This window comes from Oreochromis aureus, linkage group 7 (assembly GCF_013358895.1).
Source record: "Oreochromis aureus strain Israel breed Guangdong linkage group 7, ZZ_aureus, whole genome shotgun sequence".
NCBI lineage: Eukaryota > Metazoa > Chordata > Actinopteri > Cichliformes > Cichlidae > Oreochromis > Oreochromis aureus.
The window spans coordinates 56,044,044-56,070,685 of NC_052948.1; the positions used below are offsets into that span (position 1 = coordinate 56,044,044).

A 26,642-nucleotide genomic window follows, 5' to 3' on the forward strand; every position below is an offset into this window, starting at 1 on the left:
TAGATTTTGCCGTCACTATCTGATTAATTATAGATACAAGTGAAGTTTGCAACACTTTGCAACATTCTCTATTGCATGGACTTTAAAAGGAACCAATTATGCTTTTACTTATTCTCTATCATATAAAAATTATACAATATGATAATCATATAAGAATCATATGAACATGTAATATCTGTGAGCCAAAGCTTAGGCTCAGACTGTTCTTAATGTTCAGTTTCAAGCAGTGAGATCTGTGTGACATCACGGAGAGAAGATATCGCCAATATGGTCATCTCAAGCACCCAGCTTTTGCAGTTAGCACAGAAGCCCCGCCCACCCAGCCTACCTGGTGTTCAAGAGGCTCACGCTGTTTATGAGGGCCAGCCAGTCAGAAGAAAGTTGCCTTAAAAAGGAAAAGAAGAGAGATAAAATGGCTTGCTTTAGACAGCAGAAGATGTATGAGGATTATTTTAACTGAATAAAAGTTGCTCCGGTAGTGTCCAAGAATAAAAAATGTGATACTCATGATTAGCATAATCTTTATAGGTCTCCATTTACTGTCAATTTTGTACTTACTATGGAAGGGCGAGTGAGTAGACAGGCATTTATATAACGTTTACTAGTCTTATGGACCACTCAAAGCGCATTAAAATACTACAGTCACATTTACCCATAAAATAATATTCTATTCTGTAAATTCTATACACTTTAAACGCTTAATTTTTCCATTTCCTTTGGACATCGGGAGAAAGATTGCCTGAAGGAAACCCACATACTTGTTGTAACCAAGAACTTTCCTGCTATGAAGAGTCAGCACTAATCACCACCCTAAACTGGTACCCTAGACTGGTACACTTGCTGTTCTAACTGAGCATTCAAAATGTTTTTACTAAAAGCCACATTCACCACGCATTTACACACACACAAATCATGCAGTGCTATTTTCCAACAATCACAGACTTACTCACACTCTAATTAATAGACGACCAACTTTACTTTCAGAGCCACAGTCAATTAAACTCCGGAAAATTACTGTTTTTGGCATTCATAAGCTGGAAGGAAATCTTTGGAAAAATGGCACTTGGTTCCCTTGATCTATGACCTCAGTAATCACTTTCCTGTTGAGTTTATGGTCTCAGTCACTAGGTTAAAGTCTTATTAGATACAACAGGTCAGTGATGATTGATGTAAAGTGCAGATGGGCAGATGGCTGCCTATCCCTGAGTGTGATTCTGCCAGAGGCCTCTTCCACCAGTAGGGGAGCTCTTCTCCACCATCTTAATAATGATAATAATAATGATAATAATAATAATACTAACAATGATGATAATAATAATAATAATAATAATAATAATAATAATAATAATAATAATAATAATAATAATGCAGCTAAACATCAGAAAAACAAAACAGCTATGATGGACTCTGACTGCTTTTACCTTTCAAGGAGTCACTGCATTTCCACTGTCTATTCACTTTTTGGAATGGGCAGCAAAATGAGTAGAAAATGAGCGGCTGTGTTCAGTGTAGACAATGTTGATTTCTTTGCTCTGCAAAAGCTCCCGTGCACTTATTCCTCAATGAGTCAGTGAATCATTCACCATATGTAAAGCAACCCAAACATAATTAAGATTTTTTCATATCAGTTACAGCTCAGGTTAAGAACTCTGAGTATGATATGGAGTATTTCCATATCATATAGCCTTGTTTTTGTATTCCATTATAATGCAGAAGAACTTAAATAACAGATTGCATTTAAAATGACTACTACAGCTGATGAATTCTTTTCCTGATCCAAGTCAAGTCAAGTCAAGTCAAGTCAAGTTGGCTTTATTGTCACTTCAGCTATATACAGTTTGTACACAGTGAGGCGAAACAGCGTTTCTCCAAAGCCAAGGTGCTACATGCAACATAAATTTACAACATAAATTAACAGAAAATCACTAAACTAGCTAACTAGAGACAGGACAGACTGACCTAACATAAATTACAACATAAATTAACAAAAACTAACTATCTAACTAAAACTAACTATTCTAACTAGGTAAGTAGTGCAAAGGAAACCGTAAACATACTTGGTATGTAGGTAGTGCAGGAACAGTAAACATAAAAATATTGTGCAAAAAGAGCATTTACAGGTTGATGTGTAAGTCCAGTCTCAGTGCTTTGAGGTAGTTGAGTTGAGCTGAGTGATAGAGTGTGTGTGTGTGTGTGTGTGTGTGTGTGTGTGTGTGTGTGTGTGTGTGTGTGTGTGTGTGTGTGTGTGTGTGTGTGTGTGTGTGTGTTTATCAGTCCAGTCCCTTTTTGTTGAGGAGACGGATGGCTTGTGGAAAGAAGCTGTTGCACAGTCTGGATGTGTGTGCCCGAATGCTTCGGTACCTTTTTCCAGATGGCAGGAGTGTGAAGAGTGTGTGAGTGAGAGGGGTGTGTCCGATCAGCCACAATGCTGGTGGCTTTGCGGATGCAGCGTGTGGTGTAGATGTCCTTAATAGAGGGGAGAGAGACTCCGATGATCTTCTCTGCTGTTCCCACTATCCGCTGTAGGGTCTTGCGGTCCGATATGGCACAGTTCCCAAACCAGGCAGTGATACAGCTGCTCAGGATGCTCTCAATAGTTCCTCTATAGAAGGTGGTCAGGATCAGTGGTGGAAGCTGGCCCTTTCTCAGTCTTCTCAGAAAGAAGAGACGCTGTTGGGCTTTCTTGTGCAGGAAGCTGGTGGCCTCTTCATCAACTATTTACACCATTTGTGTATGAATAGAGGGTCACCCAGCTAGTATGGGTGATCAGATAATGCAATGTAGTATTTTCACACCTCTTTCATGGCTCCAAAGTTGCTTTGCATGAACTCCAATCGTCATTTTGTCCTCTAACCCCTATATTTCATGTTTTCACGTGACTATCTGGCACCACACTTCAGATGACTTCAGATCTTGGTAGAATCTGCTGGTGTTGTCCACCAAAATGTTCTTTCAGGTGCATTGATCTTAACATCTGGAGCAGCTGAACTCAAGTTGTACTCCATAAATTTAAATACTTGGACAAGCTGCAGCATTCAGTGGGGGGAAAGTAAGTGCTATATATTTCTATGTTTATATGTTTCCTTGAGTATTTGCATTTTGTCCTTGCATCGGATCAGAAATCAGTTTTGCTGCATTTATTCAATAGCTATAGTTGATTAATGTAATGAATCACATTATTTTTTTGTTATTGTTGGTTATTGTTGTTATGTAATAGACAGAGAGGCTAAATCTCCAACGCTCCTCCATTGACAAAGCATTAAAAACATTATTCTATAAAAAGCTTTTTTGAATCCCCTCTTCTTTTTTTGAAAATTTATACAGCATATAAATCTCGTTAAACTTGTCATCTAGGCATACATACAATAATTACAGTCATGTGAAAGAACTTCCAACAACAACAGCAACAACAACCATAATAATATTATGGTTGTTGTTGTTGTTGTTATTATTATTATTATTATTATTATTAGTGGTAGTAGTAGTGGTAGTAGTAGAAACAGTCGTTATTATTAATCACTCAAGGTGGTGATTTTGTGGAAATCCGAACTTAAACTGTCATAACTGGCTCACTACTGCCATCTTGTGTCTCAGAATTGATCTTCAGCAAATGTGCATTGCTAGAACGCTGAAAATTCAACTGCAGTTGCAAGTTGTTGTTTGTTTATTGTTTACATATATATATATATATATATATATATATATATATATATATATATATATATGTATATATATATATATATATATATATATATATATACACACACACATATATATATATATATATATATATATATATATATATATATATATATATATATATATATATGTGTATGTGTGTGTGTATATAAAATATTCTGTATTCTTCACCGAATTATGGAGCTATGTTGTCACTGCACTGAACTTTTTCCCATTAATGTCCCCACACAGGGACCTCCATTCAACATTAAACCGAGGTCCCATTTGGCCAGCTTATTATCCCAGCAGGGTACCTGATCACGGGTAGGGCGTAGGTGTTGATAGCCTGGATCTTGTTCTTACCGTTCAGCTGACTATATATATATATATATGTATAACTGCATTTTCTTCACAAATGTGGCATCATTTCGAGGTAAACAAACAGGCTTTTCAACACTATAAGATTTATTGCCAACAAAGGTTTATACATGCAGAGAAGGAGATGCAGACAAACCGATGACTTCATGATGTAAAGTCAGAAAGTCAACCTAACATCCTATCACATGGTCATATATAATATATGTTAATTGGACACTGTAGTCTCCTAAACAAGTAACATGTTTACATGCTTAACATGCTGTTATGATCCAAAATCAAGTGTCTGTTGTTTTTATGTTCGGCTCTTCACATCAGAGTGTGCTTTTTTTCTCTCCTCCCTCCAAGGTCTGTAAGTGTGTGTTGGTTTAGACTGCTGAGTGGCTAGTTCAAATGTATTCTTGCATCTGGACTGCATGATTGGCTGGACCACAGGACCATTACAAATAGACAGAATTTTTAAATTGCCCAAAGATCAATTTAGAATCACTGAGTAATGTGACCCCACTAATTGCATGTCTATGGGCTGTGGGGGGAAGCAACAAGTACAATAACTTTAGTTTTATCTGAATTTAGAAGCAGGAAATTAGAGGTCATCCAGATCTTCATGTCTTTAAGAAATTCTTACTGTTTGACTAATTGGTGTGTGATGTTTGACTATCTGGCTTTCATGGACAGATAAGAGCTGGCTATAGAGCTACATATTCCTTTAGATAATACTACCAAAGGGTAACATTTACAATATAAACAGAACCCTGCAGAACTCCATAATGAACCTTATTTTGTAAAGAAAAGACTCCCCATTCACAAATTGGAGTCTATTATATAGCCTAGATATACTTCCAGTCTCTGCATGGCAGTATTTTTAATACCGACGGCACTCTCTAATCACTGTAGATCTCATCACCTTAGTAAAAAGAAAAAAGAAAAAGAAACAAAAGAATACTTTAAAAAGAAAACGACGCTAATGACGCTCTAATAACGATCTCGTGGCAGGATCATCAGGGGAGGGTTTAAGCTCATTTCATCCTTTTGTTTTACAAAAGTTATACGCTACAGTACAATCATTAAGACATTAGGGAACTAGTTCCATGTTAACTCCGTAATAATTTTTAATTCATTGGACACAGTAATACTGTAGCTTATAATAGCAAAGTATTCAAAATATGCCTTGTGTTACACAGTGACCATAGGCCGTTTCTTGAGTAATGAAAGTAGTAGCAGTTTAACCAATAGCTGCTCCCTGAACCTTACTTTCGTTTTCGTGTCAAAGTGAAAGTGAACTAAAAGCCACATACTCTGAGTGTGTCTGGTTTGGTGACGACTGTTTTTACAGCCATAAAACCAACAGTTAACATTGCAGTTAAAATCCATTAAATGTGAACATCTTCGGAGAAGTCTGCGTTGAAAGGTCAGTGGTTTCCGTGTGTAATGGCAGGACTTTAGTCTTTAACCCTCGCATATTCGTCTTGTAGCCTATATGTTTTGAACGTCGCTAGTTTTGCTTTTAAGCGCTGTTGATTTAAAAACTGCAACCAATATCCTCACAGTCTTGACTGTAAAGGACAATACTTACCCTAAACTACATACACATTAACTAATAAAACTGCTGCTTAAGCTGCTTCCTATTGTCCCCCTCCAGGTAGCCCTAGGGTTTTCTTAGTGTTAAATTGTTTCATTCTGAACTTCTTTCTGCTAAATTGTGAGTATGAATTATGATTTATGAGGAAATGGAGTTTAAAAAGTGAACATGAGCTCACTAGTTTGGAGCCAATCGCGTGAGATCAAGAGCGTTTTCCGTTTCTATTATCCATACTTTTCCAGCGGTGTAGCAGTTTGGAAACAAACTAGCCCAGCTACCTTCTCGTGGAAAGAGTAATCGCTGCATTTGGCCTCCTTAAGCACACAGAGTTAGTCTGCACAATAGCACAAGGCATGTTGCTACAGCATGCATTATTTTGAACAGTGCCGCAGAAAGAGGGGTACTACTGCCCCCACCTTTTGTTAAAAAGGTCTGGTCAAGTGTGCAGAGGACAAGGATGATCAAACAACCAGATACTTTTAAACAATGATCTTTATTTGGAATAAAATTCATTCGAACTTTATATATATATATATATATATATATATATATATATATATATATATATATCCTTATTAAAAATTCAACCTGTCCTTCAGTAAGCAATGTGCAGATTGCAGGGGCTCCCAGCCACAGAACTCAAGTGATTACTCAAAGAGAAAAATGCACAACACGGCTACGAAAGCTCAACTGTGGAGATCCGTGACCAAGAACATGTATTAGTAGGCTAGAAGCCACTTAAATTGAACAGTATACCCTCAAAAAATATTTTGATGATTAGATCATTACCATATTTTGCTTCTGAGGACCAAGGCTTTCTTGTATTTTTTAAAAATGGGTCTGGAGCAATAGATCTCCAGGCTTTGACAGTCTTTCAAAGTTTTGCTATGGACATTGGCTGTTTTTCACTCATTTTCACTATAGGCCTTGTAGAATATTAACACTTAGACAAACCTATGTCTGGCTATATGTAGTTTCATTGTAGTATTGTTACTTAGACTGAAGAACATGGGATTATTGGTTTCACCAATCTATAATCTCTACCATGTTGAAGATTATTGCTTTGCTGTCTAGAGTGCAATCTTCCCGCATAGTCTGTCCATGCTTTTTTCTATGCTGACTGTCAGACAGCTGACATGTGATCTTTAGCCTAAGTCCTTACCTAACAAAACATTCAAACAATTCTATGATCATATTACAATTTCAAAGTCTCTGTACGCCAGTATTTTAAATACACTGATACTGTATACAAACCTTAACACCAAGGACTCCCACTGGCCACACAGGCTTGGGGATTGCCCTTGCAGTGAGTTGTCTATGTGTGGCATGGGAGGACCAAGAACAAGGCAAGGGGGAATCATAATATTGTATCAAAAAAGTGTATAAATTGGTGCAGCCAGGAACAATGCTGGACCCAGGGTGGAGCCGACAGCATCCCCTGGTAGTGTAATCTCAGACTAGCCAGTCAGGAACAGTGCCAGGGTTCGAAAGCTGGGTGGTGTCGGCAGAGAACACTTACACTCAGGCAGTCCCAGGTCCAGTAAGAAGGATCATGGCTGAGTCCACCGCAGGGAGGATGGGGTTCACTTACTGGTCATAAGTCCAGTAGGTGGATGGCCTTGAAAGGCTATGCGATCTCCCAGTTCTCACTGGAGCCTCAGTTTGAGGTGGTGCAGCTGTCAAGCAGGACAGTATGGCATAGTGGCTTGAGAGCGGCTGCAGCACTGAGGATGAAGAGCTGGAGATAAAGGTTGAGGTGTGTGTGGCACGGGAAGAATGGGCAAGCTGTGATTTTTTTTTTATCTCTTTAACCATTTCCATGTGGTATATTCAATCAAAAATATCAGAGATGTTTGAATAGTAAAGCAGTCAAAGATGCATGATGATAATAGCCTTCATGTCAGAAAAAACCTCACTGATATAACAATCCATCCATCCATCCATCCATCCATCCATCCATCCATCCATCCATCCATCCATTTTCATCCGCTTTATCCGAGGCCGGGTCGCGGGGGCAGCCGCCTAAGCAGAGAAGCCCAGACCTCCTCTCCCCAGCCACCTCCTCCAGCTTATCCGGGGAACACTAATGCTTCCCAGGCCAGCCGAGAGATATAATCTCTCCAGCGTGTCCTGGGTCTGCCCTGGGGTCTCCTCCCGGTGGGACATGCCCGGAACACCTCACCCAGGAGGCACCCAGGAGGCATCCTTGTCAGATGCCCGAACCACCTCAACTGGCTCCTTTCGATGTGGAAGAGCAGCGGCTCTACTCTGAGCCCCTCCCGGATGGCCGAACTTCTCACCCTATCTCTAAGGGAGAGGCCACCCTTCGGGGGAAGCTCATTTCTGCCGCTTGTATCCGCGATCTCGTTCTTTCGGTCACTACCCACAGCTCGTGGCCATAGGTGAGGTAGGGACGTAGATCGACCGGTAAATTGAGAGCTTCGCTTTTACACTCAGCCCCCTCTTCACCACGACGGACCGGTGCAGCGTCCGCATCACTGCAGCCGCAGCACCAATCCGTCTGTCGATCTCCGGCTCCCTTCTCCCATCACTCGCGAACAAGACCCCGAGATACTTGAACTCCTCCACTTGGGGCAGGAACTCATCCCCGACCCGGAGTGGGCACTCCACCCTTTTCCGGCTGAGAACCATGGCCTCAGATTTGGAGGTGCTGATCCTCATTCCCGCTGCTTCACACTCGGCTGCGAACCGTTCCACTGCGAGCTGGAGGCCTTCACCCGATGAAGCCAACAGAACCACGTCATCCGCAAAAAGCAGAGATGAGATTCTGAGGCCACCGAAGTGAAAGCCCTCCGCCACTTGGCTGCGCCTAGAAATCCTGTCCATAAAAATTATGAACAGAACCAGTGACAAAGGGCAGCCCTGGTGGAGCTCATCACCCACCGGGAACGAGTCCGACTTATTCCTCATCAACACCAGGACCTCATCAACACCAGGGGCTCTGCCACCAAGGAGTTGTTTAACTGCCTCAGTGACCTCGCCCCCGGAAATTGGCGGGTCATTCCCCTCATCCCCAGACTCTGCTTCCTCCTCAGAAGACGTGTCAGTGGGATTAAGGAGGTCCTCGAAGTATTCCTTCCACCGCCTGACAATTTTCTCAGTCGACGTCAGCAGCGCTCCGCCAGCACTATACACAGTGCAGGTAGAGCACCGCTTTCCCCTCCTGAGATGCCTGACGGTTTGCCAGATCTCTTCGAGGCAGTCTGAAAGTCTTTTTCCATGGCCTTTCCGAACTCCTCCCACACCCGAGTTTTTGCTTCAGCCACTGCCCGAGCCGCATTCCGCTTGGCCTGTCGATACCCGTCGGCTGCCTCCGGAGTCCCACAGGCTAACCAAGCCCGATAGGACTCCTTCTTCAGCCTGGTGGCTCCCTTCACCTCTGGTGTCCACCATTTGGTTCGGGGATTACCACCACGGCAGGCACCAACCACCTTGCGGCCGCAGCTCAATGCAGCAGCTTCGGCGATGGAGACGCTGAACATGGTCCATTCGGACTCAATGTCCCCAGTCTCCCTCGGAATGTTGTTGAAGCTCTGCCGGAGGTGTGCGTTGAAGATCTCGTGGACTGGGGCCTCTGGTAGACGTTCCCAGCACACCCTCACTACGCGTTTAGGTGCACCGGGTCTGTCCAGCATCCTCCCCCGCCACCTGATCCAACTCACCACCAGGTGGTGATCAGTTGACAGCTCAGCCCCTCTCTTTACCCGAGTGTCCAGAGCATATGGTCGCAGGTCTGGTGATACGATTACAAAATCGATCATCGACCTGTGGCCTAGAGCGTCCTGGTGCCACGTGCACTTATGGACACTCTTATGTTCGAACAAGGTGTTTGTTATGGCCAAACTGTGATTTGCACAGAAGTCCAATAACAAAACACCGCTCGGGTTCAGATCAGGGAGGCCGTTCCTCCCAATCACGCCCCTCCAGGTCTCGCTGTCGTTACCCACGTGAGCATTGAAGTCTCCCAGCAGGACAACGGAGTCTCCAGGTGGGGCACCTTCCAGCACCCCCCCCAGGGACTCTAAGAAGGCTGGGTACTCTGAACTGCCACTCGGCGCATAAGTGCAGATGACAGTCAAGACCCGTTCCCCGACCCTGAGGCGCAGGGAACAAATCCTCTCATCCACCGGGAAAAACCCCAACGTACCGGCAGCAAGCCGAGGGGATATTAGAATACCCACCCCAGCCCGCCGCCTCTCACCAGGGGCAACTCCAGACTGAGACAGAGTCCAGCCCCTCTCCAGGAGACTGGTTCCAGAGCCCAAGCCATGCGTAGAGGTGAGCCCGACTATATCTAGCCAGTACCTCTCAACCTCACGCACTAACTCAGGCTCCTTCCCCACCAGAGGGGTGACATTCCATGTCCCTATGGCCAGTCTTGGCAGCCGGGGATCAGTCCGCCAGGGCCTCTGCTCCTGGCCACCGCCCGGCACACAATGCACCCGACCCCTATGGCGCCTCCTGCGGGTGGTGGGCCTGCGGGAGGATGGGCCCATGTCTCCTCTTTGGGCTGTGCCTGGCCGGGCCCCATGGACTAAGGCCCGGCCACCAGACGCTTGCCCTCGGGCACCCTCCCCGGGCCTGGCTCCAGGGCGAGGCCCCGGTAACCCTATCCCAGGCAGGGTAAACTGTTCCCTCAATGTTCTCTTCATAAGGGTCTTCTGAATCGCTCTTTGTCTGGTCCCTCACCCAGGACTAATTTGCCATGGGAGACGCTACCAGGGGGCAAAAGCCCCCAGACAACATAGCCCCTGGGATCCCTGGGACACACAAACCCCTCCACCACGATAAGGTAGCGATTCACGGAAAGGTGATATAACAATGTCTCTTTTAAAAATTTTAGAAAATCTCAGAAAGTCCTTCTACAGCTTCCCACCCAGCAGCACCCAGTCTGTTGGATCCATTGTGTGGCCATGCCATTCTGTCAGGACTTGAGTACAATGTGGATGTTTAATGTTCAATGTTAATGTTTTGGTGTGAATGTGGGAGTGAATTTGAGTGCGAATGGTGGTCTGTGTATATGTGTTAGCCCTGTGACAGACTGGTGACCTGTCCAGGGTGTACCCTGCCTCTCGCCCTAAGACAGCTGGGATAGGCTCCAGCGCCCCCCGCGAACCTGAAAAGGATAAGCGGAAGTGAATGGATGGATGGATGGTTTAGTGTTTCGTTGAACCTAAAGACTAATCTGCAGGCAAATTTCTAGTAATGTTTTTAAAAAAAAAAAAAAATCTTTTTCTTTCTTTCTTTCTTTCTTTCTTTCTTTCTTTCTTTCTTTCTTTCTTTCTTTCTTTCTTTCTTTCTTTCTTTCTTTCTTTCTTTAAATCGAGACATGATAGTGTGTGTAATTGTGTTTTGTACACTGTAGGGTTTGTGATTTTACCAACTAGGTGTTGGACTAGTATTTGGTTGCCTGTTTCTTCAAAGTATTAATCCGGGATCTTTTTTTTTTTCAGTCCTGGAGTTAAAATAAAAGTTCTTCTTGATATCCTGATTTCATGTCTTGTCTTTAAATATCTCAGACATGAAGAGCCACAAACACAATGACAGCTCTCAGATGAAAGAAGCCCTCCAGCATGATACACAGCAGAATCCTCAAAAGGAGAAAGAAAAGCATGAAAAAGAACAGTGCAGCAATGATAGCACAAATCAAGACAGCTTCTTGCCGTCCTCTTCAGGAATCTGCAGTGCAGAGAATGTAAAGGATGGACAAGCAGAGTGTCCTGAGTTCCTTCAACAGATGGAGAGAACTTTATCTTGCTGTCAGCTGAAGGATATGAAGCGACTTCAACATGGAGACATGAAGCTGGGTCCCCTAAGATTCACCAGGAGACACACAGTCCTCATAGATGTAAGACCAAGTTATTTATTTATTTATTAATTCCTATTAGTATTGATGTAGTTTTACAGTGCCAGAGCTGATAGGTGGGCAGGTGCAAATTTGCAAAGACAAAGGCAAAGCGATACTGGAAAACTTTAACTCAGGAGGTAGAGAAGGTTATCTACAAATTGGAAGGTTGGTGGTTTTGATCCCTGGCTCCTCCAGTCTGCATACCAAATAACCTTGATCACAACAATAACCCCAAGTTGCTCTCTAATGCAGCTAAAGTATAAATATATATGAATGCCAGATAGAAAAAAGTGTTTGTGGGAGTGAGGTTGTATAAAGCGCTTTGAATTCTTCATAAGAACTAGTCCATTTACCATAAAGAGAACAAAGGATGCAAAGACAAAAAGATAGAAATAAAGAAAAAAATCACAATTGGCCACCAACTACTGCATGCGTAACAAAACATTAAAAAAACAGATTCACAAAAATAAAATCTTGCTATGTTGTTTGTGTGAGACCATGAGTGTCTCTGTATGTGTGTTAGTCATGAAACATAACTGATGAGAAACTGCAACAATGTCCTCTGGTAGTCAGAGGCAGACAGAGAAAGGCCCAGGAGACCCACTGTCCACAGCCCCTCAAGAGCAGTGAAGACCTGAGGCCAGATGTCATGATGATAACTGCATGCCCATCCCTGCAGAAGGAAGAGGGAGGCTCCAGACTGAGTCCCCATGGTCAAAGAACCCTAGAGCTTTATAATAATAATAATAATAATGAAAATGATAATAATAATAATGTGTACTTTATTGATCCCCATGGGGAAATTCCTCTCTGCATTTAACCCATTCACTCTGTGAAGCAGTGGGCAGCCATTGGGCACCCAGGTGAGCAGTGTGTAGGGACGGTACCTTGCTCAGGGGTACCTCAGGGTAGCCGTTCAGTGGATTTGAACCCCCGACCTTCCGATCATGGGGCCACCACTCTACCTACTGCGTGGATGATTTATTGGAAAACAGCTATTGGTTGTGTTCTTGAAATTATACTTTTTATCTTTCAGGTAGATACTTTCAACTCTCAACGGAAATTTTTACCTACGAAAGGGAGAGATCTATGGCACAGCGACTTTGTGAAGATGCCTTGTTCACAGGCAAGTATCGCTTCCTCACTGCAAAAGGATTCACTTATTATTCAGGAGAAATAAGTAAGTAACTATGTAAAGTTTAGTGGCTGTCACAAACCAGAACTCAAAGTAACTAAAAGAAATAAAAACCTCAGAAATTAAACTGCCATTAATAGTAATATTAAGTCAATTTAAGACACAAGCCTTTGATTCAAGACTGTGAGCAGATGTGTTTTACAAGAAGAGTTTTACATTCGGATCCTGCTCTGCCTGCCACACAGCAAGCCCATTTAAGCCTAATCTTAAAAGTAGAGATCCAAACTGGAAGCTGGTTCCACAGAGGAGGGGCCTGAAAGATTCAAGGCTCTGTCTCCTATTCTACTTTCAGATATTTTAGGAACCAAGTTAACCAGCTGTCTGAGAGCGAACTCTAATGGGGTGATACAGCACTATAAGTTTTTTAAGATAAGATGGAACCTGATTACTCAAGACCATGCATGTTACGAGAAGGATTTTAAATTCAATGCTGGATTAACAGGGGAGAAGAGAAGATGAAGCTCTAATCGCTGTAATAAAATATTATGGTCAGCAGTATCGAACGCAGCACTGAGGTCTAGCAGGACAAGCACAGAGATAAGTTCACTGTCAGAGGTTTTTCAAACCTGCAAGACAAGTTATACAGGTTTTTAGGCATTCAAGAGCCACTGGAGACTAAGAATTGCTTTGTGTAGGTTGCAAGAGGTGTATTATCTAGGTAGCTGGAGAAAAACCAGATAAGAAGACTGCAACTTGGTGTTGAATGGTGTTTTAGCATGACTGGAAGTTTATTTTGAAAGGGAAAAACAATGACATGCATGTTGTTCACACAGTAGTAATTCAAACTAATGAGCAAGCCACAGGGTACTGAAATATATGTATTAAAATAACTGTCACTAGTCGCTAGTATCCATGATCTCCTTCTTTCAGTCACTACTCACAGTTCATGACCTCAAGTGAGGAGGGGGGCGTAGATTGACTGGTAAATCAACAGTTTCATTTTGTGTCTTCAGCAAGGCGGACAGCAGTACAATATGTATATCACTGCAGCCATGGCCTGTTAATTTAAACATATTCCATTATCTCTTTTCTCATCTTAAATGTCTTTCAAATGGTTCATAAAAATGAGTTCTGTCATTGCTGGATGTCATCACTCACAGTATAAGTTCTTGACACTATCCCATGGATCCTGGAGAGTCTGGATTTTTTGTTTTTTATTGCAGTTATTTCTCATCTTGGGCTGACAGATCATTTGGTCCTTGTCCTCCGCTTGTTTCCTTCTTCTTTTTTTTTTTTTTAATAATTTTTTCATATCCCTTTGATTCCAGTTTTTTTTCTATTTACTTCATTCATAGTGCTCTACCTGATTCACTAACTGTCCCCTTCTATCCTCCTCTGCATTCTGCATTCATCAGCTTCTCAAAGTACTTTTCCCCATCTTCTCAATATGCTCTCTTCACTTGTGTTTTTTGCCCTATCTCCCTTCCCTTAACCCCACACGGTTGCGGCAGAAGGCTGCCCTCCCTGACCCTGGTTCTGCCAGATGTTTCCTCCTGTTAAAAGGGAGTTTTTACTTTTCCAGTGTTGCCAAGTGCCTTCTCACAGGGATCATCTCTTTGTTGGGTTTCTCTTTGCAATTGTAAAGTCTTTATCTTACAACATAAAGCACCATGAGGCAACTATTGTGATGATTTGGTGCTATATAAATGAAATTGAATTGGATTTTGATATATATATAAAAAGATATAAAAAAAATAAAGGACTAAAAACTGAGGCATCTTAACCTCAGTGAGCAATCAGAAAACCACAAAACCTAAAACCATAACCAAAAATTGGACTAACTCAGTAACTCAATACTTAAATGTTAAGTACCTTTAGTTCAAAACACAAAAAGCTGGGAGCCAGGGCCCGTATCCCTAAAGAATCTTTGTGCAAAAAGTGGCTCCTAGCGGCCAAATTCTAAGAAAATTCTCAGAGTCGTGACGTTTTCTTAGAATTTCCCCTAAAAGTGACACGACAATCCCAGTTAATATAAAAGCTATTCCTCAAGATTCCTAGCGCTTAAAAGGGCTCCTAAGGCGAGATCTGCTAAGAGCAGGGAAGAGGACTTTTAGTGGCTTAAGAGTTCCCCTAAGCAGCTGCACAAAATGGCCAACAGAAGAGGCAGGAGAGATACCTTTATGTTCGTTCACCAACTGGGCCAGCAACAAACCTTGCTCCTCAGTCCAGTTCGGCTTATGAGTCCTTTTTTCTCCATTTTCTGTGTTTGTAGGATATTTGTTAACAAGCCTTTACAAATAGACCAGCGAGCAATCACAGACATTGATAAAAGCTGAGCCGTGTTACCCTCGTTAAGACCACACTGGGACTTGTAACGTTGTGATTTCTTCTTCATTAGGGACAGCCCCTTGAGATAGGCCATCTTGTTTTCAATGGGGTCCATATGGGAGTGAAAGTACAAAATATGCCAGCTAGGATATTGATATGAGCAAATAAGACACGAATCATTATTTGAACAGGGTGTAATGAGTTTAAGTTTTCACATATTTTAGATTCTAATGTTAGGCTATAACCCCTACAGCTTACTATTCATTTTCCAGATATTTTCTTGAATGTGAAATATTATTTACAATTACAGTCAGCATAAGATTAGAGTGTATAATTATGTTTATTGATTTGAGGGTACATCCTTTGCTCATTCTCACCAAAAGCTCATTTCCATCAAACTTGTAGGATCAACCAATCACGGCTTTTGAAATGATGACTCATACCTAGCAACGGGGTCAACCACACCTCCTCACTAAGATAGGATTTTCCATCCATTCCTTGCTCAGAGTTCACTGAAAATGTTCTGGAATCACTTCTAAGCTAAAACTCCTGGCAAGGAATTTTTAGGTTAAGTTAGGAGCTCTCTGAGAGGATTCTCAGAATCTTTAGGGATACGGGCCCAGGACTATGACTCATAGTCTCCAGTTGTGTGCTAGTTTTACAAATTTACCCCCAATGACAGAGACTAACATGAAGCACATTTTAAATATGTTTTAATTTTATTTAATTTAGGCTTATATAAAAGTAATACAGATTTTATATGTTGTCTCAAATGGAACAGAGCACATAAATGTAATTGTCATTTCAGTCAGCAAATCAGAAGTCAAAGTGGGATGTGATATCCAAAAAGCTGAAATCTCTGGCCAGTAAGAAAACAGTGAGCGTCAAAGATGTAGAGGTATGTTGGCAAGAGTGGACATTTAATCCTTGTACATTTTTACACTGATAATGTGAAATGCGTTCCCAAGGACACATGAAAAGTTAAATGGGTGCTATTCTTTGACCATGCTTAATGTGAATTTCCATGATTGTTATATATCTACATGACAGAAAAGCATATTAGGTGGTCTTAAAACTTCTCTCATCAGGAAGCTATCATCAAGTATAACCCCAAATATAAAGATCAGTGGTCATTTGATGCCCTCCACACATTTAATAAGGTGAGTGCCCATATTTGGTATTAGTTAGTCAAAAAAACCCCAAACTAATACTATTTAATTTAGCAATAATAAGCAATGAACATATTTTCTTTTCAGAATATTCCAGATACAGAAAACTACTTCAAGACACTGTTTCCGAAGATTGCTGCATTGGCCTTGAAGCTCCCTGACTTTGTGAATAAGGTATCATTTCAAATTATCTTCTACAAGTAATACTGTGTTGACTATTGAAATAAATTATCTTATTGGAAAATCTAAGAAATGCATAAAACTTTTACCTTAAAATCAGGAGAATAGCATTTTCATATAAACAATGAATTGCCAAAAATTGTAAAATTGAAACTGGAACAGTTGAAAATGCTCAAAAGTCTGTTTGAAGTAGCCCCAAATTCTGAGTCAGTATCTTGAAATGTCACTAAAAGTAAAATTCTTTAAATTAAACAGAAAAAAAATCCAATATATGTCTTGGGGCGCAAAAGGTGTAGGACCCTACTTTCTCCTCAGACTACATGAATGACAATATGCTGAAAAGGAATGAAGCAATAAGCATCTGATGTTGGTGGAAGCGGTTAAAAAGCATCGATCTATAAAGCTCTCTTGTTTTGTGTCTCCCCCACTTACATCTAGTCTTCAAGTTATCATCATTATTCATTGATTTGATTGACAAAAATCGTTTTGGTGTGCTGTCATTTAAGCAATGCAACATTAATGCTTTGCTACATTCCTGCAAATGTACAAATTATTGCATTAAAATAATTATGCTCCTCCTTGTTCACCTGAATTCAGCCCCTCTTTTGGAGAAAAATTCAAAGAATATATAAAATTTAAAAATGTGCAAAATCTTAACACAAAGTCATTAGGACATTGCTTTCGCCTTTACATTTAAGTTCGTTCATTTGAAGATCAGTAAGGTGCTCATTCAAAGTACATCTCCGAGAAGCAAAATAAAGTCAACTGTGATTGTCATGTGTGTAATTAGAACATACAGGCGTGTGGGCAGTGTTGCTTTTGCCTTTGGTTTGTATTCTACTGCCCCCTCAGAAATTTACAGTATCATTCACTCATGTTCATCTGTTGTGGGAAGCCAAAATTGCGATTAATATTAAAACTTGTCTAATTGTGCAGCACTGATACATAACCTATTAAAAATGCCTTGGTGACTTTAATTAGATTGTGATCAGGATGCTTATTTAGACCTAAAGCCGACACGTTTATGTTTTCAGTATCTGAAAGGTACTTATTTTTTCAACTCCAAAAGTATGTCAAAGGTTTGGATTCAAAACGCTTTGGATTCAAAACCAAAGCAGCTGTTAATCTTCACACTGCTTTTCTGCTTCTGCTTTCTGCTTTTCTTGTAATCCGAAGGTTGCCGATTCGAGCCCCGGCTCGGACAGTCTCGGTCGTTGTGTCCTTGGGCAAGACACTTCACCCGTTGCCTACTGGTGGTGGTCAGAGGGCCCGGTGGCGCCAGTGTCCGGCAGCCTCGCCTCTGTCAGTGCGCCCCAGGGCAGCTGTGGCTACAATGTAGCTTGCCATCACCAGTGTGTGAATGTGTATGTGAATGGGTGAATGACTGAATGTAGTGTAAAGCGCTTTGGGGTCCTTAGGGACTAAGTAAAGCGCTATACAAATACAGGCCATTTTACCATTTTACATATAAAAGTAGGCTGTAGTCCAATGGTTTGCGAAGTCTCTGGGTGTGAAGTCTCTTAATATAGAGACTGTGGAACAACACAGAGAGTACAGATACATTTGTGAGCAGTTCTGCAAAATAACAGTTCAATTCAATTTTTTTTATATAGTTGTGACAAAGTGGGTGAGAACACCGTTTGTCCATATTCTTAGTTAACATTCTTGTTTTGATTTAACCATATTTCACATGTAATCTGCAATAGGCAAACATCTACTATCCCGGGTTTGTTTATGTTTTGCAGTTTTACAGATTATATAATATAACATCTTGATTTAAATCAATTCCTACAAGTTTGTTAAGTTAACATGTTCTTTATTTCAACGGTTAATTTGTATTGTTTAGAACTTACCTTACCTACCTGTCTTCCAGAAACAAAAGGAGGAAATGTAGAGTTTGTTGCCAGTAAAGAGTAGCAGTAGAGGTTTGAATATAATCATGTTTATCTTACCTACCTACTGAATGGAATAGTCCAGAGGAGAAATCGTTTGGTTAAGTGGACTATTTAAGCAGAAGAACTCAGGTGTTTGAGAAGAAAGGTTCAGGTCAGTGTAGCTGTGTGCAGTTTGACCTTAATTTCCGTTGATTTAAGTTCAGTTATATTTAGTTGAACTGACTTAATTTGGAGTTGAGTTTCTTATTTATTTTTTGTAAATATTGTTTGGGTCACAAAATGGTGAATAAATCACTTGCTACACTGGACAGCATCAGTCTCCTGCACTTCTTTGGCCGCTTAAGTCAAGTCCTACCACAATAGTGCCAAATCACAACAGCAGCCACCTTAAGGCAAAAAGGTTCCAGTAAAAACAGGAACTTTTTTTATCCTATACTACAAGTAGGTAGACTGCTGATTGTATAAAACAACAGGGAAGAACAGCAAAGCTTACTGTGAAAAGGTTTAAAAAAAGTTTACTTTTAACGCCTTTTTGTTGTACGCATGATGATCAAAATGAACATAAATATGAACAAAAGTAGACAGCATTCCTGGTTGGTCCTAGTTGTTGACGTTATAATGTTACACTAAACTGTTATGTATATGTGGGTCTGCAGAGCACTTCATATAATTAACTCAGTACCATGACACCTTTGGACAAATTAACACCAATTAATTTGAAACAACATTATTAAGGACATTTGTATTCTAAAAAGAATAGTCTTCGATGAGAAAACTAAAATTAAGTTCTCCTGAAATCAAATAATCTGACTGACAAAATGCGTTTCCATGTTCTCAGGCCATCCCGCTTCTACGAAAGGGACAGAGTGCAACCATCACATTGTCTCAGGTTCAGATATCCTGCCTACTTGCCAATGCTTTTTTTTGCACCTTCCCTCACCGAAACACCTCCAATCCCACTGCAGAGTACGCTGGTTACCCCACCATCAACTTCAACAGGTTAGAAAAAAAATTCCCTTTACTATAGTCTCTCATTCTGTGTGCCCAATGTGTGTTAATTGTTAATAATCATTCTCTACACAGTCTATTTGGAAACTGGTCAGAGAGGAAGAGAGAAAAGCTGAGGGCCATCATGCATTATTTTAAAGAGGTTACAGATGAAAGTAAGTTGAATCCTCCCATTCTGTCCGTTTGTGAGACATCTCAGTAAGAGTCCATGGGTGTTTATCAATGTCATTGCAGGTACCCGACCAAAAGGACTGGTGACATTTCACAGGGAGTGCCTCAGCTACACAGACATGCCCACATGGGAAAGGTAATAACTGATTGATAGATAGATAAATAGATAGATCTGCTGTGGTAAAGCAGCAGCTGTGTTACCACCTTTACTATCTTGATTTTCTCTAAATCATGTTGTTGTTGATAATGTGATAGCTGTAAGGAGAATCTGTCTAAACTTCATATCACCTCAGAAGGTCAGATTGAGCTTGAAGGTAAAGGCATGCTTCAGGTAAGAACTGTCCCACATGAATAATTATTTACAGTTTCATGTTTTATGTTTGGGATTTGGTTATTTGTGTGTCTATGTATATCTATGTGCAGGTAGACTTCGCCAACAGCTTGATAGGTGGAGGTGTGCTGGGCTCTGGTCTGTTGCAGGAGGAGATCCTGTTCCTCATAAATCCAGAACTGATTGTAGCTCGCCTCTTCACAGAGAAACTTGAAGATAATGAGTGTCTGATCATTACAGGTTTGTTCATAAATGGATCAATCATCTCACAAAAATTAGGCTGATTTCATACAAAAATTGCCTGAATGATTAAAATGATTAATTAATTTCATTTTTGAAGCCAAAATATCAAATAACAACTGGTTCCATCTTTTCTACTATAAAGATTTCTTTTTTTAATTCATAGCTATTTTAATAAGTGAATAACACACTCATATTTTAGAAAACATAAATGGTTATTTAAAAAATCAACTATAACATGAATTTAAGACAAAAAAAGTAAGGATGGATAAAGAAAATAAAACTAACAATTACATTTTGAAATGAAAATACTCATCAAAAAAACAACAAAAAGAATCTAATTCAGTTAGGACCATGTTACTAAATAAATTGTAGTATTGCAGCATAGCTCTGTGTTGGGACCTCTCTAGCTTTCTGTGTGTATACATGGAAAGTCAGAAACAGGGAGATCAACTGATGTGAATTATACCTGTCATAGTTATTTTACAATAATTACTTAAATGCAGTGTAAGGATGCTGCTTTGAGTTCTGGTGAATTACAGTTCACTATAATTATTTTCTTTCACTTGAGGCAAAATGACAAATTAATCAACAATCAAAATACTGTGCAAAAGTCTCAAGCCATCCCTCAATTCTTTCTATCTTGTTCCAATTAGTCTTAGTAACAGCATTTCTCCAGGATTCATGAACGTGTTTGGAAGTTTTTCTTTGGATATTAGATACTTTTTCTCCCATTTACAGTCTGTAAATTCTTGCACATTTTCACATTTTTTCACATCACTATGAGCCTTCAAAGATCAAACTGATTTGAGCCTAAACAGTAACACATACAAAGCAATTCTAGTCATGTATTAATAACCAGGGTATGTCACATAACAAGAGATGAAATAGGTAAAGACATGTGCCCTAATTTGGGGTTAAAGTGGGCTGGGGTTGTTTGCTAGCTAAAGGTAAAGCTGCTGTATTTCACAGTGAGAGAAAACAAAGAGAGATAACTTTATTCAGAGATGGAGAAAGTTGAGAAAGACGGGATAGGAGAGGAGGAAGAGAGGTTATATTTAAATGACAAAGTTCTGCTCAGTGGTATTTGATAAACTAGAAATTTAAAACTTACATGTAAGTCCTCATGTTTTTAAATCAGATATTGGTTAGGTACATGGACCGGGCTGATTCCTATAGCACTTTTCTACTCCTCGAGCCCTCAAAGCACTTTATACAACATGCCACATTCACTAATTCACACCAGCACTAATTTCTATGCTTTTCAGTGCTTTTTAACTAACATTCACACACATTCATACTCCGATGGATGCATTGGAGCATTGGAGTTAGTATCTTGCCCAAGGATATTTGGCATGCAGACTGGGGGAGACAGGGATTGAACCACAAACTTTCCAATCAGCAGATGACCTGCTCTACCTCTTCAGCTACAATTATGAGACTTCAAAGGTATAAGCATCACAGCAGATGCTGTTGTGTCAAAGTAACTGAGGATAAAACACAGAAAAACATGAAGGAAATTTTCCTGGCCTGGCTTTTTATAGCTTAAAAAATATTCTGTAGAAGATCAAAAATGTTTTCTTGTCGGAGGTCAATTTTGAAAACAACAACAACAACAACAACAACAACAACAAAAAAACCCGGCAGCACTGTACACAGTGGTAGACTGGTGCGTAATAAGCAAGTGAATAATGCAGAAAACAGAGATTTTTGATGGTAAGCTGGTCTTGAAGTATTGTGGTGGAAGGAAAACAGCGAACGTAACACAAAATTCATGACAGTGTTTTTCAAATGCGAAGTGTAGTTTTGATCTTCTTCTGCTGTTTCAGTCAATTTTGGTCAAAGTGACGAAACCTGCAGCTTCAGAATCTGTGAGATGCCGGTGTTGTGTCCAAAAAGTGATTGTCTGCCAATAACTTATTTCCGGTGTTTGCCAAAAACTGATTGCTCATATTTAAAACGCTATAAATAACTTGCTGGTGTATAATATGTGAAACATATGTCAAATGTATCCTTCATGAATGATATCAAATCATCTTGAGTCCCAAACAACATTCCTGTAACAAGGTAGAAGCCGCAATCAGTGTTTGGCAGTGACTTTCATATATCCCTTACTTATCCAGTTAAAAAATCTCGTTGAGATTAAAAATGTTTTTTTAAGAGTAATCTGGCCAAGAGGACAGTGGAAATTGCAACAAATGTAACAATAGTTCTGTAAACATATTTTAAGTGGATAAAAAGGACCAGATTGGTTATAATGTAACTATAATAACGCAGAGTTATAAAGATAGTTGAAAACAAGTAATTTTTCAATTTTATATACAGTATAACCCCTTGTAAACCCTGTTCGCTGAAGTCTATTTACCAACATACGTAAAGATTTTACACATAAAAGACACATGGAAACATTAGAAGTGCCTCCACTCGAATACAAAGATAATCCTAAAATAAATAGCTCTAGGAAATTAAAAATGGGGAAAAGGAATATAGTACAAAAAATCATAATAAATATATTCACTAAAAATGAATGTGTATCAATATTTGTATTAATGTACAACTGAAAAGGTTTTGCCCTTATTCACACTCATTTCCTCCTGTTTTGTTGTCTGTTTCTCAGGCTCACAGCAGTTCAGCTCCTATTCAGGTTTTGGAGACTCCTTTGAGTGGGCAGGTCCTTATGAAGATCAGTCTGAAAGGTCTGAGGGGGTCATTCATTATTTGCCTTTATAACTTTTTTTTTTTAGAACTTTTTATTGAGTGTCCTGATGCATTTTGCAATTTTTAGGGATCAATGGGCTCGGCGTAAGACACAAATCCTGGCCATTGATGCTATGAACTTCAGACACAGCATGGATCAGTACAAAAGGAAACACATTAACCGAGAACTGAACAAGGTGAAGTTTATTATGTGTTATTTATTGTTCCCTTGGTTCTTCTTTGTTGGCAGAAAAGAAAGAAGCACAAAGGAAAAGACTCAATTTGAGCTGTGTATTCCATTTACACACACATGGAAGCCTATACTACACTGTTTACTACCCAATGTAGGATTGGATAATCTCAAACCATTTCAGCTGGGTTACGACTGGCAGATAGTGAGGCCCAGATCCTGTGCTCCACTTAGACACAAGAGATCCATCACCATTACATTCTCTTGGTGGATGGACACAAAAGTCTCACATTTGGACACACTAAACCAAACCAAAGTCCAGGTTTAAATAAATAGCTAAATGTCTAAATTTTTGTCTTGTTCCCAGCAGTTCTCTTCTTATAGGTGTCCCTGAGTCATGGTAGTTCCACTATGAAAGGCTGATTCAGGCAATCTCCTATAAATTGCTAATGTGGTTTATACTCTAATTTGCTGGGTGGTAGTTTCTATTGGGGGGTAATTTTAATGAACTCTGAAGTAAATAATTTTCAACTTCATCTTCAACCTTTCAACTGGCTGAAAGCTATTTCAACTGGTTTGGCAGATCATTTATTTATTTATTTATTTTACACCAGATGCCCTTCCTCCTAGGTATTGAAGCATGTGTGTTGCTTTAGGTGTCTTTTATGAGCACTTTAATGTGCGGTGGAGGTGACGAGAATGTCAGACAGCATCATGAGTTTGAAGCTAGAAATCAAAAAGGTGATGTTAAATGTTACCAGTGCCTGTGTCCTACAGATTGGATATTAGTTAGAAGAGCATGTGAGCAGAATTCAACTTGTGAGGCAATTTCACAACAAAACAGAGTTGCTGCAGTGTGCATGGTGGCAAGATTGTGTGCTTAGTCCAAAACAGCTCCCCAGGCCAGGGCCGTAACAGCAATTGGGAAAAACTATGTGAATAAGTGAATAACTGTGCCTTAACAAAACTTTTTGTGTGTAACCATGCTGTATTGTAAATAGGAAATGAGACATAAATGCAATTCTACAAAGAACTGAAAACCTTCCCAGATGACAATCTCATGATTATAAAACCAAACAACAAAAAACAAAAAAACCCTGACATTTTAAAAAAAAATAAATGAGTGGGTTTGTCCAAGCCCTCTGACTGGGCATGTATAAATACAAATTTAATTAATTAATAATTGCATACTTATATTTTACTTTTCATCTGTGACATTTTTGTATTACTTGTTTAAAAGTTATAGTAAACCTTATAATGCTACTTAAAGGTAAACCCATGCTTATAATGTATGACTGCATTCTAAAATTAATTATTCTCATGTATCTTTGAAGGCATACTGTGGATTTAAAGGGTACGATGGGCATGAAAAGCCAGATATCGCTACGGGAAAATGGGGCTGTGGCGCCTTTAATGGAGACCCACAACTCAAAGGTGAACTTCCTTATATTCATTAGTTTAGTGTAAAGGTCTCTAAGTTTAGTGTAAGGACTAAAGTGATATGCTTGATCATATATGCAGGATTACACTTTGATTTGGAGCTTCTGACACCAAAAAAATCCAGCTGATTAAATGTATAAATGTGACCTATTTCTACAAACCAAACAAATGGTTTAGAACAAACTGAGTGCAACATTTGTTGGGGAAATTTGGTGCATTAAATAAAAAAAAGTCAACTGCTGGAGAATTTTATTCTTGCAAGAAGGAATTTAGTCCATACAGCAGTGTAATGAGGAATTCACCGAAACAGAGGAAACCTATTTATACAGGATCTCACCACATCTTTATTACCCTGTCGTCAGGCAGAAATACACTTACCGTACACAGATTAACACAGTTTAAGAGGATATATTTAGCAAATAGAGTAATCATGTCTTATTGGTCTAGACAGAAAACAAGACAATTCAATTCACTTCAGTTTAATTTATATAGCACTGAATCACAACAGTTGAAGGGTTAGGATTAGGGAAGTCTGTCTGTCACAGTGCAACATGAAATAAATGTATGTAATTTCTTATCTGTTCATGTGCAGCTCTGATCCAGCTGATGGCAGCAGCAAAGGCAAAGAGGGGTTTGGCTTTCTTCACCTTTGGGGATGAATATCTGAAGCAAAGCCTACAGCACATATATGAGTTGATGTTCGCAGAAGGGATTACAGTAGGTGAGTGTTCCCAAGACATGCAGTTTTCTTTTCTCCAGTTTCTAACATCACATTACTTTAAAGCTCGCGCATTTTCCAGTTCATTTACTGAACACTTAATAATTTCTTAAAAAGGATTAGCTGGTGTGTGACTGAAAGCGGTATTTCTAAAAACCTGCAGACATTGGCCTTTAATATAAGGGAAATGGAGACCTTTCCTGACTTCTTGGATGCCTTTAACAGCCTGGAGAGTGATTTTTATTTGAATGATTAATTTTTTTTCCGTAAATTTCGAAGGATGATCACACTTGTGTCTGAATGTCTTGCCTCAGTGCCTCCACTTTCTGTATTGACAGTAAGCAACGCCATCTAATGTTAACTTAGAAATGGAGTCCACTGACCAAAAACATTCACAAGTGACAGCTCCCAGCATAACTGACTCCAACACAAACTCCTCATAAGGATAACAAAAGAAACACTGATGCAGCTTCACATAGTATTTTGTTAGTGTCATGTGAAGTGATTAGGACCCACACAGATTTCGATTGTTGGTCACAGCACTTTTATTTTGACCTACAGCATTTTTTACTGCTTCGGTACTCTGTATTCAACCGGGAAGCCAGCTTTCCAGCTACTTCCCACACCACACACCGCTCCTTCCCGACTCCAGACACTAAAAGGGGGGCAGAGTTCATTAGTTGTAATCCCTCTCACCTGTGCCCTCCGACCTCCCGGCACCACCCCGCGAGCTTACCGTACCACCCCTCCATTGCAGCAGAGCCAGAGGCCACACGCCTGCCACATGTTTGCTTTACTGACCTGTTACATTTGGTAGCTAGGAATTTGTCTGCCTTATTAGGTAAACTAAACTTAGTCAGTAACACCAAGAAAACCAGCTTCTTCTAATAATGCCCATGTCCCTAGAACCCTCTGTTTCACCTCTCCCAGAACCACACCCTTATAATCAGAATCAAACTATGTCATGTTCTTTAATTATTTAGAGCTGAATGCCAATTTTTTTAAGATATAACTTTTCAGAATTTGGCTGTAAAAAGTGGTTTTTCTATAATTTTCTAATATACCTTTTTATGCCTTTTTGACAGGGACACTGTACAAACTTCTGTGTGAGTTTAGCTCTGCCAAGCACCGTGATTCAGATGTGGATCTGTTTGACTTCATCAAAAAAAACATCAGAAACTCCAAGAGTCATCTGTAAAGAAGTCTGTATCCAAATTTGCACTAAAATCTTGGAAGGTTGTTTTTATAACAGAAGAAAATACTGAGCTACTTAATCATTTTGAGAAGACAATTATTTTGAAGTGCCAAGAACAAAATAAACTTCCAAATAGCATAATTTTGGTGTGCGCTTCGAGAGTTAAGACAGTGGTCTGTCTAATCTGCTTCATGCTAAAATTTACATTGCCAGACACCTGGAGCTGTGGTCAGAAAACATTCTGAAGATAAAATACAAAAACTGCAGACATACTGTAATTCTTAAAATTTCTTGTAATTTTGCAATCTCATTAAATTACTTATATGACAGTTTATTGCCAGTATGTGTGGAATTTTATTTAATACTAGACTGATAGAAACTTTCAGTATTTGAGATGCTGCATACATTTTTTAACAAATACACAAAATACACATGGATAGT

The 26,642-nt window shown here is 39.9% G+C and overlaps 1 protein-coding gene across 2 annotated transcripts; it reads left to right on the forward strand.

The window, feature by feature from the left end:
- The first annotated feature begins 5,325 nt into the window (after nucleotides 1-5,325).
- On the forward strand, nucleotides 5,326-26,533 carry pargl (poly (ADP-ribose) glycohydrolase, like). 2 transcript variants are annotated; one of them, XM_031732977.2, is made up of 16 exons: nucleotides 5,326-5,464; nucleotides 11,176-11,504; nucleotides 12,541-12,630; nucleotides 15,776-15,865; nucleotides 16,056-16,127; nucleotides 16,224-16,310; nucleotides 19,050-19,210; nucleotides 19,295-19,374; nucleotides 19,454-19,526; nucleotides 19,646-19,721; nucleotides 19,814-19,961; nucleotides 22,579-22,657; nucleotides 22,747-22,855; nucleotides 24,183-24,282; nucleotides 24,881-25,009; nucleotides 26,092-26,533. In XM_031732977.2, the coding sequence occupies exons 2-16, from the start codon at nucleotides 11,178-11,180 to the stop codon at nucleotides 26,202-26,204; spliced, it is 1,734 nt and encodes a 577-aa protein (XP_031588837.1). In that variant the 5' UTR covers nucleotides 5,326-5,464; nucleotides 11,176-11,177; the 3' UTR covers nucleotides 26,205-26,533. The 2 variants fall into 2 exon arrangements, with proteins under 2 accessions (XP_031588837.1, XP_039471106.1); XM_039615172.1 differs by having other exon boundaries at nucleotides 11,332-11,504.
- The last annotated feature ends 109 nt before the right edge of the window (nucleotides 26,534-26,642 follow it).

Excerpts from the sequence above, each read along its gene's own strand:
- pargl (XM_031732977.2), top strand. The coding sequence starts at position 11,178 with ATGAAGAGCCACAAACACAATGACAGCTCTCAGATGAAAGAAGCCCTC. Across the intron at positions 11,505-12,540 it reads GACACACAGTCCTCATAGAT|GTAGATACTTTCAACTCTCA; the intron begins GTAAGACCAAGT and ends TTTATCTTTCAG. Across the intron at positions 16,311-19,049 it reads TCCCTGACTTTGTGAATAAG|GCCATCCCGCTTCTACGAAA; the intron begins GTATCATTTCAA and ends CCATGTTCTCAG.